The sequence below is a fragment of the Numenius arquata genome, chromosome 4 (genome assembly GCF_964106895.1).
Source record: "Numenius arquata chromosome 4, bNumArq3.hap1.1, whole genome shotgun sequence".
Lineage (NCBI taxonomy): Eukaryota > Metazoa > Chordata > Aves > Charadriiformes > Scolopacidae > Numenius > Numenius arquata.
This window is the reverse complement of record NC_133579.1, coordinates 40793301-40806583: the sequence shown is the minus strand read 5'-3', so window position 1 is coordinate 40806583 and position 13283 is coordinate 40793301. Positions and strand designations below refer to the sequence as shown.

Below are 13283 nucleotides of genomic sequence, written 5' to 3'. Positions count from 1 at the left end.
GTGAGAGTTGGTTGTACTTCCAGCTACTGGCTGCAGGGTTGAGTGGTTCTGGTGATTTGTAGTAACACCAGTAAACAAGCGTATCCTCCTATCTTGTAATGCAGGGCCCTTGATCCTATGAATGTGATCCTTGATCTCCATCTGCACTGATTTTTTTGACCAGTGCCTACCTTTATTTAAATGGAAGATAAAATCCTGAGAACGTTTGGCTTTATCTTTGCACACACTGGCTGCTGACTTGGTAACATCTTGGCATTTGGGAGAGACTTGTCCAAAATACATTCTTCTGAATGGACTCTTGAGGCAGGAGCTTGGGGATGAGGAAATAGCAAATCTGATTTTGAAAACCAGAGAGTTGTATTTTTCAACACAAACAAGGATGAGGAGAAGCATTTCTAATGGCTTGTGGCTCTGCTGTGCCTTTTGAAAAGGCATGAGGGTGCATCTGGCATTCCCCCCCCCCTTAACCTCTGCCAACCTACTGCTGCCTTGGGACACAGAAGTTAAAACAAGCCAAAGGAAAGTCTGCTTTGGATGTGTCTAATCTAGCAAAGCCTTCTGGAGGAAAAGAAAACAGAGTTGCAGGAGTTTCTCTTGGCGTGGTAAGCTGTGTGTTGCCTCTGGGTTGGATTATTTACCCACCGGACTTCTTGAGTGAGAAGAGTGGTGTGTACGTGGAGCACTTGCATGTGTGAGGAGGAGCGGATGGCAGTACTTGGTCTGTGGGTGGATGTGTGGGTGTTGTGTGTGTTTGGGAGCAGGTGCTTTGTTCTTCTCACACCACACATCCTCTGGTTTTAGGTGTTTCTCTTGGACTGTAAGAAGCTAAAGGCAGTAAATGAAAACAATGACTGAACTCTTTTTTTTTCTTTCCTTTCTATTTGTTCAACTAGTTTCTGAAAGCAGCAGTGGTCATTTAATGGCATCAGGTAACCGGCTGATCATCATCTTTTCTTGCTGCTGTTCTTGTTTTTTTCCCCTGCTGTTCCTTGCTCCTTTTGGTGATGTGCTTCAATTCTAAAATTTGGAGAAATTACGAGTTTTCCTATTGCACCACAACAAAGGCTTCTTTATGAGGAGAAATTGGTGTACCTCTTTCTGAGGGTCAGTGTTTGAAACAAGGAAATTCATCACTGGTATACTACCGTCAAACTATTTTTAGTCCTCTTAAGCTTGACAGCCTTGCAGTACAAATTATTTTGGCCCTGCAGGTTGAGGGACCAGACACTACTAGTTAGATTGGGTTACCTGTAAAAGATGATGATAAACGGAGATTCTGCCCTCTGTTCTTGATTTCCTGGCAGCCTATAAGGAACACTTGCATGAGTTTGTTGCTTAACTTTCCCCAACCTCTGTGTGTTTACGTGGCAGGTGGACGTGTTTCAGCTGAGGGCTCTCCGGGTGCTGGTGAGGTGGGGACAATCCCCATGGCAGGGAAGAGCCCGAGCTCTGCAGCTCTGACCTTGCTGTGCCTGTTTCTGGTTATAATCGAAGCCGGGAGACCCTTCTCTTATATGGTACAGTTTCATTCTGTAATGAGTTGAACAGGGAAGGATGAGGGAGTAGTAAGCTCTGCTTCTGAATGTTCTGATACTTTAACCGTTTAATCAGATGTATGTTTACTTTTGGATAATTAATTGTATTTAATTTTTTAGAGTGAAACTTATAACAGCATAACTACAACCTTATAATCCCCTTATAATTATAATCAACCTTATAATTCCCTTACATTTTCTTACATTTCCATTCTTCTGTTGGCAAACTATTTCATGGTTGTTCAGAGTTTCTAACTGGTGATGACTCACAAAGGCATCAATAAAATTTCTTTGCTGAAACTGTAACTTTGTTTCACTTTTTAAAGAAGTGCTTATGTAGAGATGATGATTAAAACTTTTATGGTATGTAAAATTGTGACTGTAACCTTGATTCCCCACCCCCCCTCACCTTTGGCATATACCATATGATTTGGTCATTAGTGTTATGATCACATACTTCTTAATTTTTGATGTCTTGCCTTATTAAAAGCACAGCACGGTTCTGCTCTGAGAACGCCTGCAGAGAAGCATAGGGTGTGTGTGACCTGTTTCTTTTCTTGAAGGTGCTTGGGAAGTGAATGAAGCAGGAATCTGTAAGAAAGAAAAGTTTGCTGTGGTTGCAGACAACGATGATGCTGTCCTAAAGTTCTGGCATTTATCTGCACTTGTTTGGCTCTGGCTTCTCAAAGAAAGCTGTTCCTTCAGAGAGGGCTCAACTTTTGGTTCTGGGATCTGACTCTCAAATTCAGTCAGTTGTTGCTTTTTTTGAAAACTGTAGGGAAAATATCTAAACCAAATATATGCGTACTATATATGCTTATATATGTACACCTTTATATACACATAAGAAACTGTTGGGATGGTGTAGTTTAGGGGTGTGTGTGTGCATGATGCTGCTTTGGTTTTCCATTTGTGCCTGTTAGGTTTGTAGCATAGGTGCTATAATGATTGGATGGTGTGGGGTCAGTTGCCACTGCATGGATACGGTCTGAGAAAGTTTGAACATCTCTTGGTTCCTGTTTTGGAATATATGTTGCAGAAAAAGGTAAATCTTGGACTAGTTTAATTTAGTGGCTCTACTTGTATTTCAGTAGCACTATCTTGTCATGGCAGAGTACAAATCTTAATGTTTCAGTGAGGTTTCAGTGTGAAACTGAAGATGATAATTAGCACATCGGTTAGATTATAGTCAGGAAGATGCATAAGACAGTCTTATTATTCTTGCTTCCTTCATGTAAGCCCAGTGGGAGGGTGGCTGCTGATAGCTCTGGCTGTCCACAGCTAAACTGGACTATTCTGGCTAAACCCTGTGTTTTAATGGCCGTTGCGTGTAAAAGCTTTTGTTCGTTCACTCCTCTGAAAGGCAGCGCTTCTAGGTAGGTCCAGTCTTCATAGAGATGAGAGACTTGGGCAATGTCCATAGGGACTCAAAAATATGCTCTGGATACTTTCTCAAGAAACTGTTATTTTGAGAAGATGAGAATGTAAATGAAATTCATGCATAGTTTTTATAGCTGTACAGAAGCGTATATGGTTTGATACTTAAGCTGCAATGAAAAAACTTGAACTCTTGCAGAAGACTGAAACTGGAATAATTTTGTGTTTGACTTGAAGAATTAGCATTACACTTGTGTCATTTGATGGTGCGTCTCCCTGTTGATGTTTCCTTGATACCTGTCATATTCTTTTAATGTGACTGTAGAAAAATTTGGAAAATTGCTGTAATGCTTACTGGATGAGTTGCATTTAAATGACTTGTATCAATGTTTTGGCTCTTCTGAGCGATACAATGAAGTGTGATACAAAAATGATTAATGATTTGAAGGGGTTGGTAAGACAGATTTTAGGAAATAATGGGTTTGTAAGCTTATGAACAGATCTTGGAGAATGTGACCTTGTGGCAATAGTATAAACTGGTTATGCAGTTTAATAACAAAATGCTGATCTGAATTTTGAGACCAGTAGGGAATACTGAAGAGAATACAACAGGATTGTGAAGAACAAAGTGAAATAAATGGAATTAATTTCAAAAACTTTGAAAAGTTGAATAGCAGTCTCATTCATTATTATGGAAATAGCTCCATTAAATGTGCTTTGGAAGACTGTCTTTACTCATTCTGCCTTTTGACTGTCCTAAGAGAAGGACAATATGGATTTTAATGTGTTAATATGGATTCTCATGTGAATTATGATCAATGGGAAGAGCATGTTGTGAATGAATTAGATGGGGCCATTTGTGGGGGTCTCCAGAGATGAGAGAATTGATGTGTCGCAGATAAACATGGGCTTAACATTGAACAGAGGTGAGAGACCAATGCCCTGAATTGCTACTAATAAGCACTAATGAGTGAACATCAGCCATCCTTTGTGTTGAAAAAGGCAGGCAATTTACTGATTAAACATAATTCATAAGGTGGCTTCTCTTCTTATGTTCTGCTTGTAAAATGTGTGCAAGTGAAGCTTGGAGGCAAAGTAGCAAAGTGATCCTATATGAGGATGATTTTAGAGTTCATTGCTTTAATAATTACACTCCTTTAAAGAGTGTTGTTTTCCTCCCATCTCTGTGTGTACACATTCAAGAGAAGACAAATCTTTTTGGCAAGACTCAGTGTTAAGTAATGGAAATAAAAGATATTGCCGTTTCTCCCATTACCCGAACACTCGTATTAATGGATACAGCCTACAATGTACAGAGCTTTAAAGCCTGAATGAATACTATATTCGGCTGAAACTATGGAGATGAGATGAAAATAGGTAGAATGTACTTATTTTTCTTTATTTTGTACATGAAGTACTTCCTGTTCTCATCTTGCTTTTTATACACTAGAGTCATAAGATATTAGTAAAGCACAGTTCTTTTTCCCTAATTATGCAGTATAATTGGAAGTTGTGGGCAAATCTCCTAATCTCCATAGTGACAGCAGAACATTTATCTAATTAGTAGTTTGCCTTTTGGCATTACTCTGAATAAATTAGCATTTCATTAGATACCCTGGACTACTGGGAAAAAGTTTCCCAGAGTAGTATTTAGTCTTTCTTCTCTGAGGAGTGTATTTTGAATTAGCATAGGTTAATAATATCCTTTGTAACTGGAAAGATACAGAATAGTAATACTGTTGTTATTCTTAATATCAGAGGGCTGTGCTTGGAAGTTCTTTGCTTTCTTTAATCCCCAGGAGTCAGAGTAAAAACTTGTTGCCTTATTCGATGACTTACTTTTTCCCCAGGGGGAAAAAAGGAAAGAAAAAAATGGAACAGGTTTGAAATACAACTTGACCTTCTCCCTCTACCCTTTCCCTTTCTCCAGAGGATGAACTTTTCTTTCAGATTACAAACAGTGCAAAGCATAGTGGTTTGGGCTAACCCAAAAGTCACACTCTACTACTTGTTAATTATAAATGAACTCTTCTGCAGTATTTGCAGTGCAGCTATATAGAATAATCAAAGACTATTTGTATTCTTTTCTTGCGTGTTTAAATCAGTGACAGAAACCTGGGTGTCTAAGTTTTGGTATTGACTGCCAGATAAGAAGTGTGGCTGCTTATTATGCTTTCCTGAACAGCTGCTGGGTGTCCATAACTTTGATGGGAAGTTAAAACTGGTAATTAATCAAAGATGGAGTCTCATTGATTTTTCTTTCCTCATGTTACAAAGAGAGGAAAGAAAAATCCATGGATGTGATAAAGTGTTGTAATTTCCTTTCCTTGAATCACTGGCTATTTCAGACCCTTGCTTACCCCTTCAAAGAGTTGTTGGCTACCACCTGTGGCAGAAGATTGGTATGAAGTATGTTGTTAAATAGTCTTCTCTTTCCAGAGTGGCCTTTGCAGCAGGGATGTACATTTACACCACCACTGTCATGGTTGCCTTTTGGTAGATAGAGGCCTGCAAAGGACCTGCCAGTTAGTTTTGCCAAATCCAGAAGAATGAAACATCTTCTGTTTGGCAGGCCAGTCTGAGACTGGCTATCAGACTGCATTTTATACCTAGTAGCACAACACATCCAGGGCTTACAGCATTTGTGAACTTGGAACTGGTTACAAAAGGACCCCCAGTGCAGTGATGACACATGAAGATCCGCAACAGCCTGTCCAGCTGGGCTCTGTGTTGGCAGTTTCTCTGCTTCTGGGCTGGGTTCTTCAGGTTGTCCAAGATGGATGGTCAGTTACTACCTAGTGGTGAGGTAGAAGAACCCTGTACTTTCACCTGCCCTTTGGTAAATGCTTTCTTGTTTCCTTGCCCTGAGAAGGCTTTTTTCCTCATTCCTTGTGATTTGACACCGGGTTATCTCATGGTAAGAGAGGAGCTCATGTTACTTCCTAGCTCTTCTCTTGGGTTTCTTTGGTTACCCCTCTCAGTCCAGTAGTTATTTTGTATTCCTGTGTTATGAATTAGCCAGAGTTTTGGGGTGGTTCTTTGTAGACCTTCTCCTGTGAAGAGCTCCCTATAAAAAAAAAAAAAAAAAAAAAAAAAAAAAAAGAAAGACAAAAAACCCCTCAAACAAACAGAAAATTCTTTTTTCTAACTTTGATCAAATCTAGCTTTTTTTTTTTTTTAACAGCAGCTGGAACAATTAGTGGAAAACTTGAAGCTGAGGGAAGACAGGATTGAAATAAAGAGGGTTTATTAATTGTGCTCTCCCTGTTCAGCATCGTTGCAGGCAGGTTCCTGCTTTCAGGTCTGGTCCTTGGTGACCTCAGTACCTTTATAAGAAGCTGGTACGTGTGTCCAGTCCTTCACCCAGTGCCTAGGAAGGTCTTCCCTGCAACCTCTGAGGCAGGTTAGTGCCTACCCCTAAAATGCGAATGTCAGAAAATCTGGATCTTGGTTGACTCCACCCCCCCTCGCTGCAGGACCTCAACTCTTGGCTGCCACTGTCCCTTAGCTGTAGCCTTCCTCACAGGGGATGTTCAGTAGCTCAAGAAACAGCTGCTTCTTCCTTCTACCTCCATCCAGAAGCCCAGAAACTCTACTTAAATATACTGTAAGAACACAGAACAGTCATTCATATCCTAGGTATACATTAAAATTAACTTCTCTTTTCTTACAGGGTTCTAAAGGCTGTGATAAAACCCTCTAATCACCTCCTATACATTCAAATAAATATATTTCTCTGTGTGTTAGTTGTGTTGATGTTGTGACCAAGCATGGTCTAGTGAATATGGATGTGGGCTTGCATAAATTGCCAAACAGCACCCAATTTCTTAGGCACTTGCTACATATGTTTTGTTTTAGGGAGATCTTGTCTGGGGACCTGGAAGAGGGGAAGGTGATGTTAGAGAGAGTGACAGCTGTAATCTAATGATCTGAATTTTTTTCTACAGCTTGATGACTGCACCCTGCAACTATCTCACAATGGTACCTATCTGGATCTAGAATCCACCCTAGCAGAACAAAGAGATGAATTGGAAGGCTTCCAGGAGGATGCTGGGTAAGTGTTTACTAAATTTAGATAAATAAGCATATTTTTCTAGAAGCATTGAGGTTTTGGGAGTGTGCGTGGTTAACTTGGTATGTTCAGGTCAGCATAGGAACAGAAAAGGTAAAATTCTTTCCTCTGTAAGCACATGTCTCCCCCCTTCCGTGATTAAGAATTTTGACTTTTCTGTCTATGTTCACTCTTACAGTTTCTCTAAAAGAAGATGGCATACTGTAAGAAATCTATCAAGATGGATGTCTTTGACTAGTGTAGTCATTTTTTATAGTTGTTTGGAACTTGACAAATGAGAGTGGTTGCTTCTGAGAACTTTCTTGTACAATAATAGTTCGTGTAGAAGATTATATTGGGGTGGTTCTCCTAAAGTTATAAACTCAATTTCTATGTGCCTTGAGGTTCAAGTCCTCCTCTTTTATATTCTTGAGGAAAAGACCTCTATTGATTTCTTTTTTACTCCTGGAATTGATTTAGCCAGCCGGGGATGTGTGTGTGGTGGTGGTGATGTTGTTTTTTGAATATTCTCCCCTCTGGTTTTTTTTTTTTTTGTAGGTTTTTTTTTTTTAATTATTGTTGGCACACATGAATTACTATGACACAGATTTCTCTAAACCATCTCTGATGAGAACTGAAAGTGAAAACATAAGTTAGCATCAATGTGTGTCCATGATAATACATGTGTAAAATTTGCTTTTTAGAATAATTTTTTTTTCTGGGCCTTTTAGGTGATTGTCTTATTTAAGATATAAAATGAACAGACGGTCTAGAGCTATTTTTGCCTTGCTAGTTGCTATATTGGACTGGATAATTGTAATTAATTTAATGGGTGCGTTTTGGCACGGACTTCATGCATGTGAGTAATCTAGCTGTGCCAGAAGGAAATTAACTGCATTCTGAATTGGTCAGGGCTTGTTAACACTAAAAGATGCAGACCTTTTGCTTATACTGGTTTCTCTACTTTTTGTGATAGCTGTCTTCGTTTGATGTTACAAATTTAAGCTGTGCCTCTGAAGAATATGTTATGTAGAGAGAATTTTAAATAACGCGTTATAGATACTCATGTATGTGCATTTGTGTATGTCTTCATACATATTAATTTTGGGCATGTTTTTGTAACTATTGGAAGATAAAGAAACCCTTCTATTGGAAATTAAATTAGTTAAAAGTTCTTCAATACACAGACTAGCCAGTACAGCTGCACTGAGCCTCCCTTCCTATGCAATAGGTGTGTTTAGAAGTCTATCTAGTCTTCAGTTTTATGCAGGGGTGATAAAAATTGCTGCAAAGAACAGCAAGTTCTTATTTCCAGCTAACTTTATAATTAATTGAAAGCAAGTAAGATGGAAGGAAAAACTTTCTCTTTTGATAGTTTTTTGTAGTAGTATGCATGAGTTGTTAACTCACACTTTTTTCTTTCTTTTCCATTGATGTGTCTGTGATAATTCTAGTAATTTTAACTTCATTGCCTTTGATACCCCACAGTGGCATTCCTGAGCAATTTGACAAGCTGGAGGCTGGTTGGTGCTTTTTCTACCAGACTTTACTCTTGAAATGGCAAGCTACCTTCCACCTTGTTTTAATTTGTGCTTCCTTTGGGGACATAAAATCAGTGATATGAATTGTTCTGAAACATGACTCTAATTTTCTCTGTGGTGGTGGCTATTTTAGGAAAAATACCAGAACATGTGGAACTAACTGTGCCGCTTGGAATTGTATGTCTACTGTGTTGAGCTGAATAATCAGGTTATGTTTTTGTGTTCTCTGCATGTGTGTGCAGGCCTCCTCATAGTTGTGCAACCTATTGTCAGTTGAGTAATTGCTTCTTCCAATGGCTTGTCCTGCCAGGTAATATAAAGTCTGCCGGGAGGTCCTTCATTCTTCTGCAAAGATGGATAGGGAGGTATGAAACTGGGTGTATTAAGGTGCATCACAAAAGCTTGAGCTACAAATTATTATGGCAATTATCTTTTGAAACGAAAGAGAACAACTTTTTTGTCTTCTGTTGTCGTGTGTGTAGTCCTCACCTTCACTGGTCTTTGCCGTGCTCTCTGAAGTTGTCCCTCTGAGTAACTGTTGGTCAATAGGAAGTGCCATGTTTTCATGTTTCGGTTGCCTGCCGTAGGGCTGGCTTCAAGGTGCTGCCATTGTGGCTGTTGTGACCCTTCTTTCTTTGCTGTCTTCCCACCGCAGTCCCCCTTCAGACCCCGCTTTCTTACCTTTATGCAGGTGGTGGTAGCTGCGAAAGGCTGAAGAGGAGAGAATGGAGGGAAGGCAGAATCAAGGGTGTGTTGGGGAGTAAATCGGCGAGTGAACCCCACAGATGAGCATAAAAAGACACATGCCCTTCTGCAGAGGGAAGAGGGGACGACTGCCTGAGGGGATGCTCCCCTCAGCACCTCTTCTGAGGTGCCTGTAGTTACAAGCTTTATATTTCCCTTGGCTAATCCTAGCTTGTGCTTAACCTGCAGTGTTGCCTAAGGATACGGGGGCTGTGCTTTAACCCGATTGTTGTGGGGTTGAGGTTTTTTGGTTCCATCTCCCCTACACACGCGCACCCAATAACTTGTAGGTTGGAGCCTTGAAATTCTTGTGTTTTGCTCTGCTGCAGTGGGATGCAGCTCACTCAAGTACAAAACCTTGCGTTTAGAAGTTGTTGGCTGAAGGGCAAGCGTGTAGTGGTCAGGCAGAAAATGAAGAAAGAGGAACACCTGACTTGTCAGCAGCCTGGCAGGAAAGGATCTGACATTTTTGGGAACAGCAAGCTAAAAGCAAACCAGTGATTACGGTGCTGTGAAAAAGGTGAGGGGCATCCTAGGGTATAAAGCAGGAATTTAACCAGTGAAATGCAATGAACTTGGTATCTTCAGCACTAGTGAGGCTTCTGCTGGATTTCTGCATCCCATTTTTGTCCATGTTTCAGGAGAGAATAGGAGGATGATAAACAAGAGCAACCAGAACTTTAGGAATCTGTGAGATGGCTTCCCTGTGTGATTGATAACATTGTCACTTGTTTGAGTGAATTCAACTTCTATGATGTTATCCAGAAAAAAAGGAATATTCTAAACATAGGGTTGCAATGCAATCAGGAATGTTGCCCTCCATAGTAGGTTTCTAGCAAACTAAACTCTATTTTTGGGCCTTGCAGCTCTGATCTTTTGCCTGTGCAGAGACCAAGGCTCAGAGTTGGAGTGCTCCTGAGCTGGAGCTGCTGGCTGTGGACACTGGGGGCTTAGCAGCCCGCTGTCTGGGAGGGACTGGCCACAAAAACCACTTAGTCTCTCTCTTTCTCTCTGGGTCATTTCAAGGTCCTGCTCTTAATCTTCAAAGCTTTTAATTTTCCGAGATTAGGCTACCTCAGGACCTGCCTCTCTGCCATGCCCAGGCTGCTGTGCTTATCAGGGTCACTGAAGCTTGCTGAACTCTGAAGGATTTAGTAGCTGGATATTCATGGCATTTCTAAAATTTTAGATCCTAAACTGTGGAAACTCCTATTAAGAGTGTCCAGAATGTCTCACAATCCGGCTATTTTCAATGACTTTTTGCAAAATGTGCCTGTTTGCCCCGGCAAAACTGTGAAGATTTTTTTTCCTCTGAACACACTTTGAAAGGAGACTTATAAATAAATAAACCGTGCAGGAAACACAATCTTACAAATTATTATTGGTGTGAGAGGCTGCAGGTATCTGTTTTCTCTTGGAAGGATTGCATGAGTGAAAAATGAGAAGGATTTTTCTTCAAGAGGGAAGAGGAGGATGGTAGCAGTTAGGCTGGAGTTTTATGATGTGTATCTGTAAGCGACAGGTATGAGAAACACATGCACTCATACACAGTTTCAAACGAATCCTCTTCCGTTACTGAATATAATGAAAAGAAGCTTTTGGTAGTTGCTGCCCGCTCCAGCAGAATCTAAACTCGTGTTTAGGGAAGGAGAAAACCCAACACTTATGTCCTCTTAGCCTGTAGGGCTAACTCTGAGCAAGACGTGGACAGGGATGGGACTGTTGTCCTGTGTCCACAACTCTTGCTGCTGCTATTTGCACCTTTGGCAATGGGTGTGGGATTCAGGAGAATTGGATTACTTTTATATGGTGTGTTTTTTTTTTTTTTTTTTTTTTTTGCGGGGAGGGGACAGTCAGGATGAGCAGCTGGCCAGGCAATGGTGCTGGCCCTGCAGAAGGTGTCACAACCAGGAAACGGGTCAATAAGAGCACATAGGAAAACTGCCGTTCTTTTAAAGTCTGGCATGTATTTGTGCTTTGTTTTCTAGTTAGTTTTGTGGTGGTTTTTTGTGATTTCCAACACAAGTTACTTTGTGGATGCTTAATTGTGTGAGGACCTAATGTGGAGGTAATTTAGGTGGGCTGGCTGTTTTGTTAAGGTGCCTGTGACAGGTAATGCTTTTTTCCTTTGTCTACTTGTGATTTGCTACCTTGAGCGAGAATTGTCAAGAAGTTTATGTATTTAAATAACCATATTATTGCCCGAGTACTTTTTATGGGCATGTCTTAACAGGCCCTAATGGTAGACCACAAGGTAACACAGTCCTAAACCACGGAATGCAGAAGCTGCCTCATACAGCACAGTGCGTTCAATGGAGATTTCCTCTGGGAATAAGTTTTTCCAAGTTTTTTCTGTTTAGCGGCTAAATTGTCTTAAAATACTTCTGACAAATCACTTCAACACTGATGTTTTTGGATTCCTTCTAAACACCCTCTCCCAAGTAATTTTTGTTGGGTGAGTCCCCTTTAAGTTGGATGCCAGATGTTTTCCCTCTTGATGCTGCTGTTCTTTCTGGGCTCGATTCAGAATTTGCTGAGGGCAATGGAGCCTGGCAGGGTTCTTTACTGTTCTTTTCCTGCTTATGTACTGTATTTTTTGCCAGCTTACACTTTGTGATTAGCACAATTGTGAGAATGAAAACATTTTGTAGCCTTTTTATGTGAAGAAGTTGGGGATGCATTTGAGGGTTAACTTGTTTTTTGTCTAATAAAAATGATGTGGCTCATTTCTTGAAGCAGTACTGCAAGCTGGCAGATCCTATGCTGATTTTGTGTTACTTTGGACAGAGTGTATTTGTATTAGTTGACTGCTGGAAGATGCTCTCAACTTATGACAGCTTTCTCTCCATGTTTTGTCTTGATGTTGTTTCCATAATGTTTCTGAGTTCAAACAGCAAGAAAAATAAAGGAGGTGCCTGTGGGAGATTGTCATGGTGTTGCTGCAAACAGTAGAGACTGTGATTTACTCATTGTAGTGATTTACTTGTGTTTAGAAAAATGTATTAGTTCATCTGAATATTTTTATTTCTGTGATATTTGGTTATTAGTCTGACCAAATGCTGAATCTGAAAAATGTGGTGGACAGTCACAATAAAAACATGCAATGAAGGAAAAAAAACACCCAACTAAACCCCCAAACCCACCAAACCAAAAAACCCAAACAAACAAAAAACCCCAGTGAAGACAAGCTTCTTTCTATCAAGAAGACTGAATTAGTTTAGGAAGCTGGTGCACACTTAGAGCAGGTGGGGTGTGGGAGTCTTTCTCGTGTTTTGCTCTTTGTATGTTGCGTATCATCATCTGTACTTATCCAGGTGCAAGGACCAGAAAGGTTCAGAACTGTAGAGAAGCATGATGTTGCATGGGGCTGAGCCACAGAGAGACTCAAATGATGCTGCTTTTGTTCTCGGCTCTCTCAAACCTTGAATAGCCTAGTGGATTTCCTAAGGCAAATTTCAAGGATTTCCCTAAGTGGGACGCTCCTGCTGTGTCTCATGCTCTTTGGTTAGAGTCTATATGTATTCATGTTGGCATATAGCAGAGACTTTATGGTAGACTTTGGAAGATAAAAGACTTTCTACAGGGCAGCAGTATTCTAGTCTATAATGTATCAGATTCAGATGTTGAACCATGTTTTGAAGTGAATGATTAGCTAAAACTTTACTTGTTGCAAGATAAATGGACATAAAGGTTAAGTTTCTAATGAAATAATTTCTAATGAACTAAATTGGTTTTCTGGATGGTTAAGTTGGTGCTTTTTTAATTCCCTCCCAAAGCTTGACAATAATGGCTATTACTACCCATGTTTTCAAAACTTTATGCAGCTTTTTAACTCCTTAATTTTTAATCCTCAGAAACTGTCTTTGTCTCTAAAATAAATATTAGATAAAATGTTGGAATTAATCTTTAGGTGGAACTGTAAAAATTCATTTTCATAGTTATCTTGCGATATTTCTTGACAGCAAAATGAAATAAAGTAACGGTCCCATACACTTTCCCTGTGTCAGAACAATAGGCAAAGCATCTCTGAGCATT

The 13283-nt window shown here is 40.1% G+C and overlaps 1 protein-coding gene across 3 annotated transcripts in view; it reads left to right on the top strand.

Moving 5' to 3' along the window:
* The window catches only part of FHOD3 (formin homology 2 domain containing 3), a 398400-nt gene that overhangs the window by 28941 nt on the left and 356176 nt on the right, over positions 1–13283 (top strand). For all 3 annotated transcript variants that reach the window (XM_074146889.1, XM_074146891.1, XM_074146890.1), the window contains exon 2: positions 6860–6966. In XM_074146889.1, coding sequence (XP_074002990.1) covers positions 6860–6966 — 107 coding nt within the window. The remainder of the gene's footprint in view (positions 1–6859; positions 6967–13283) is intronic.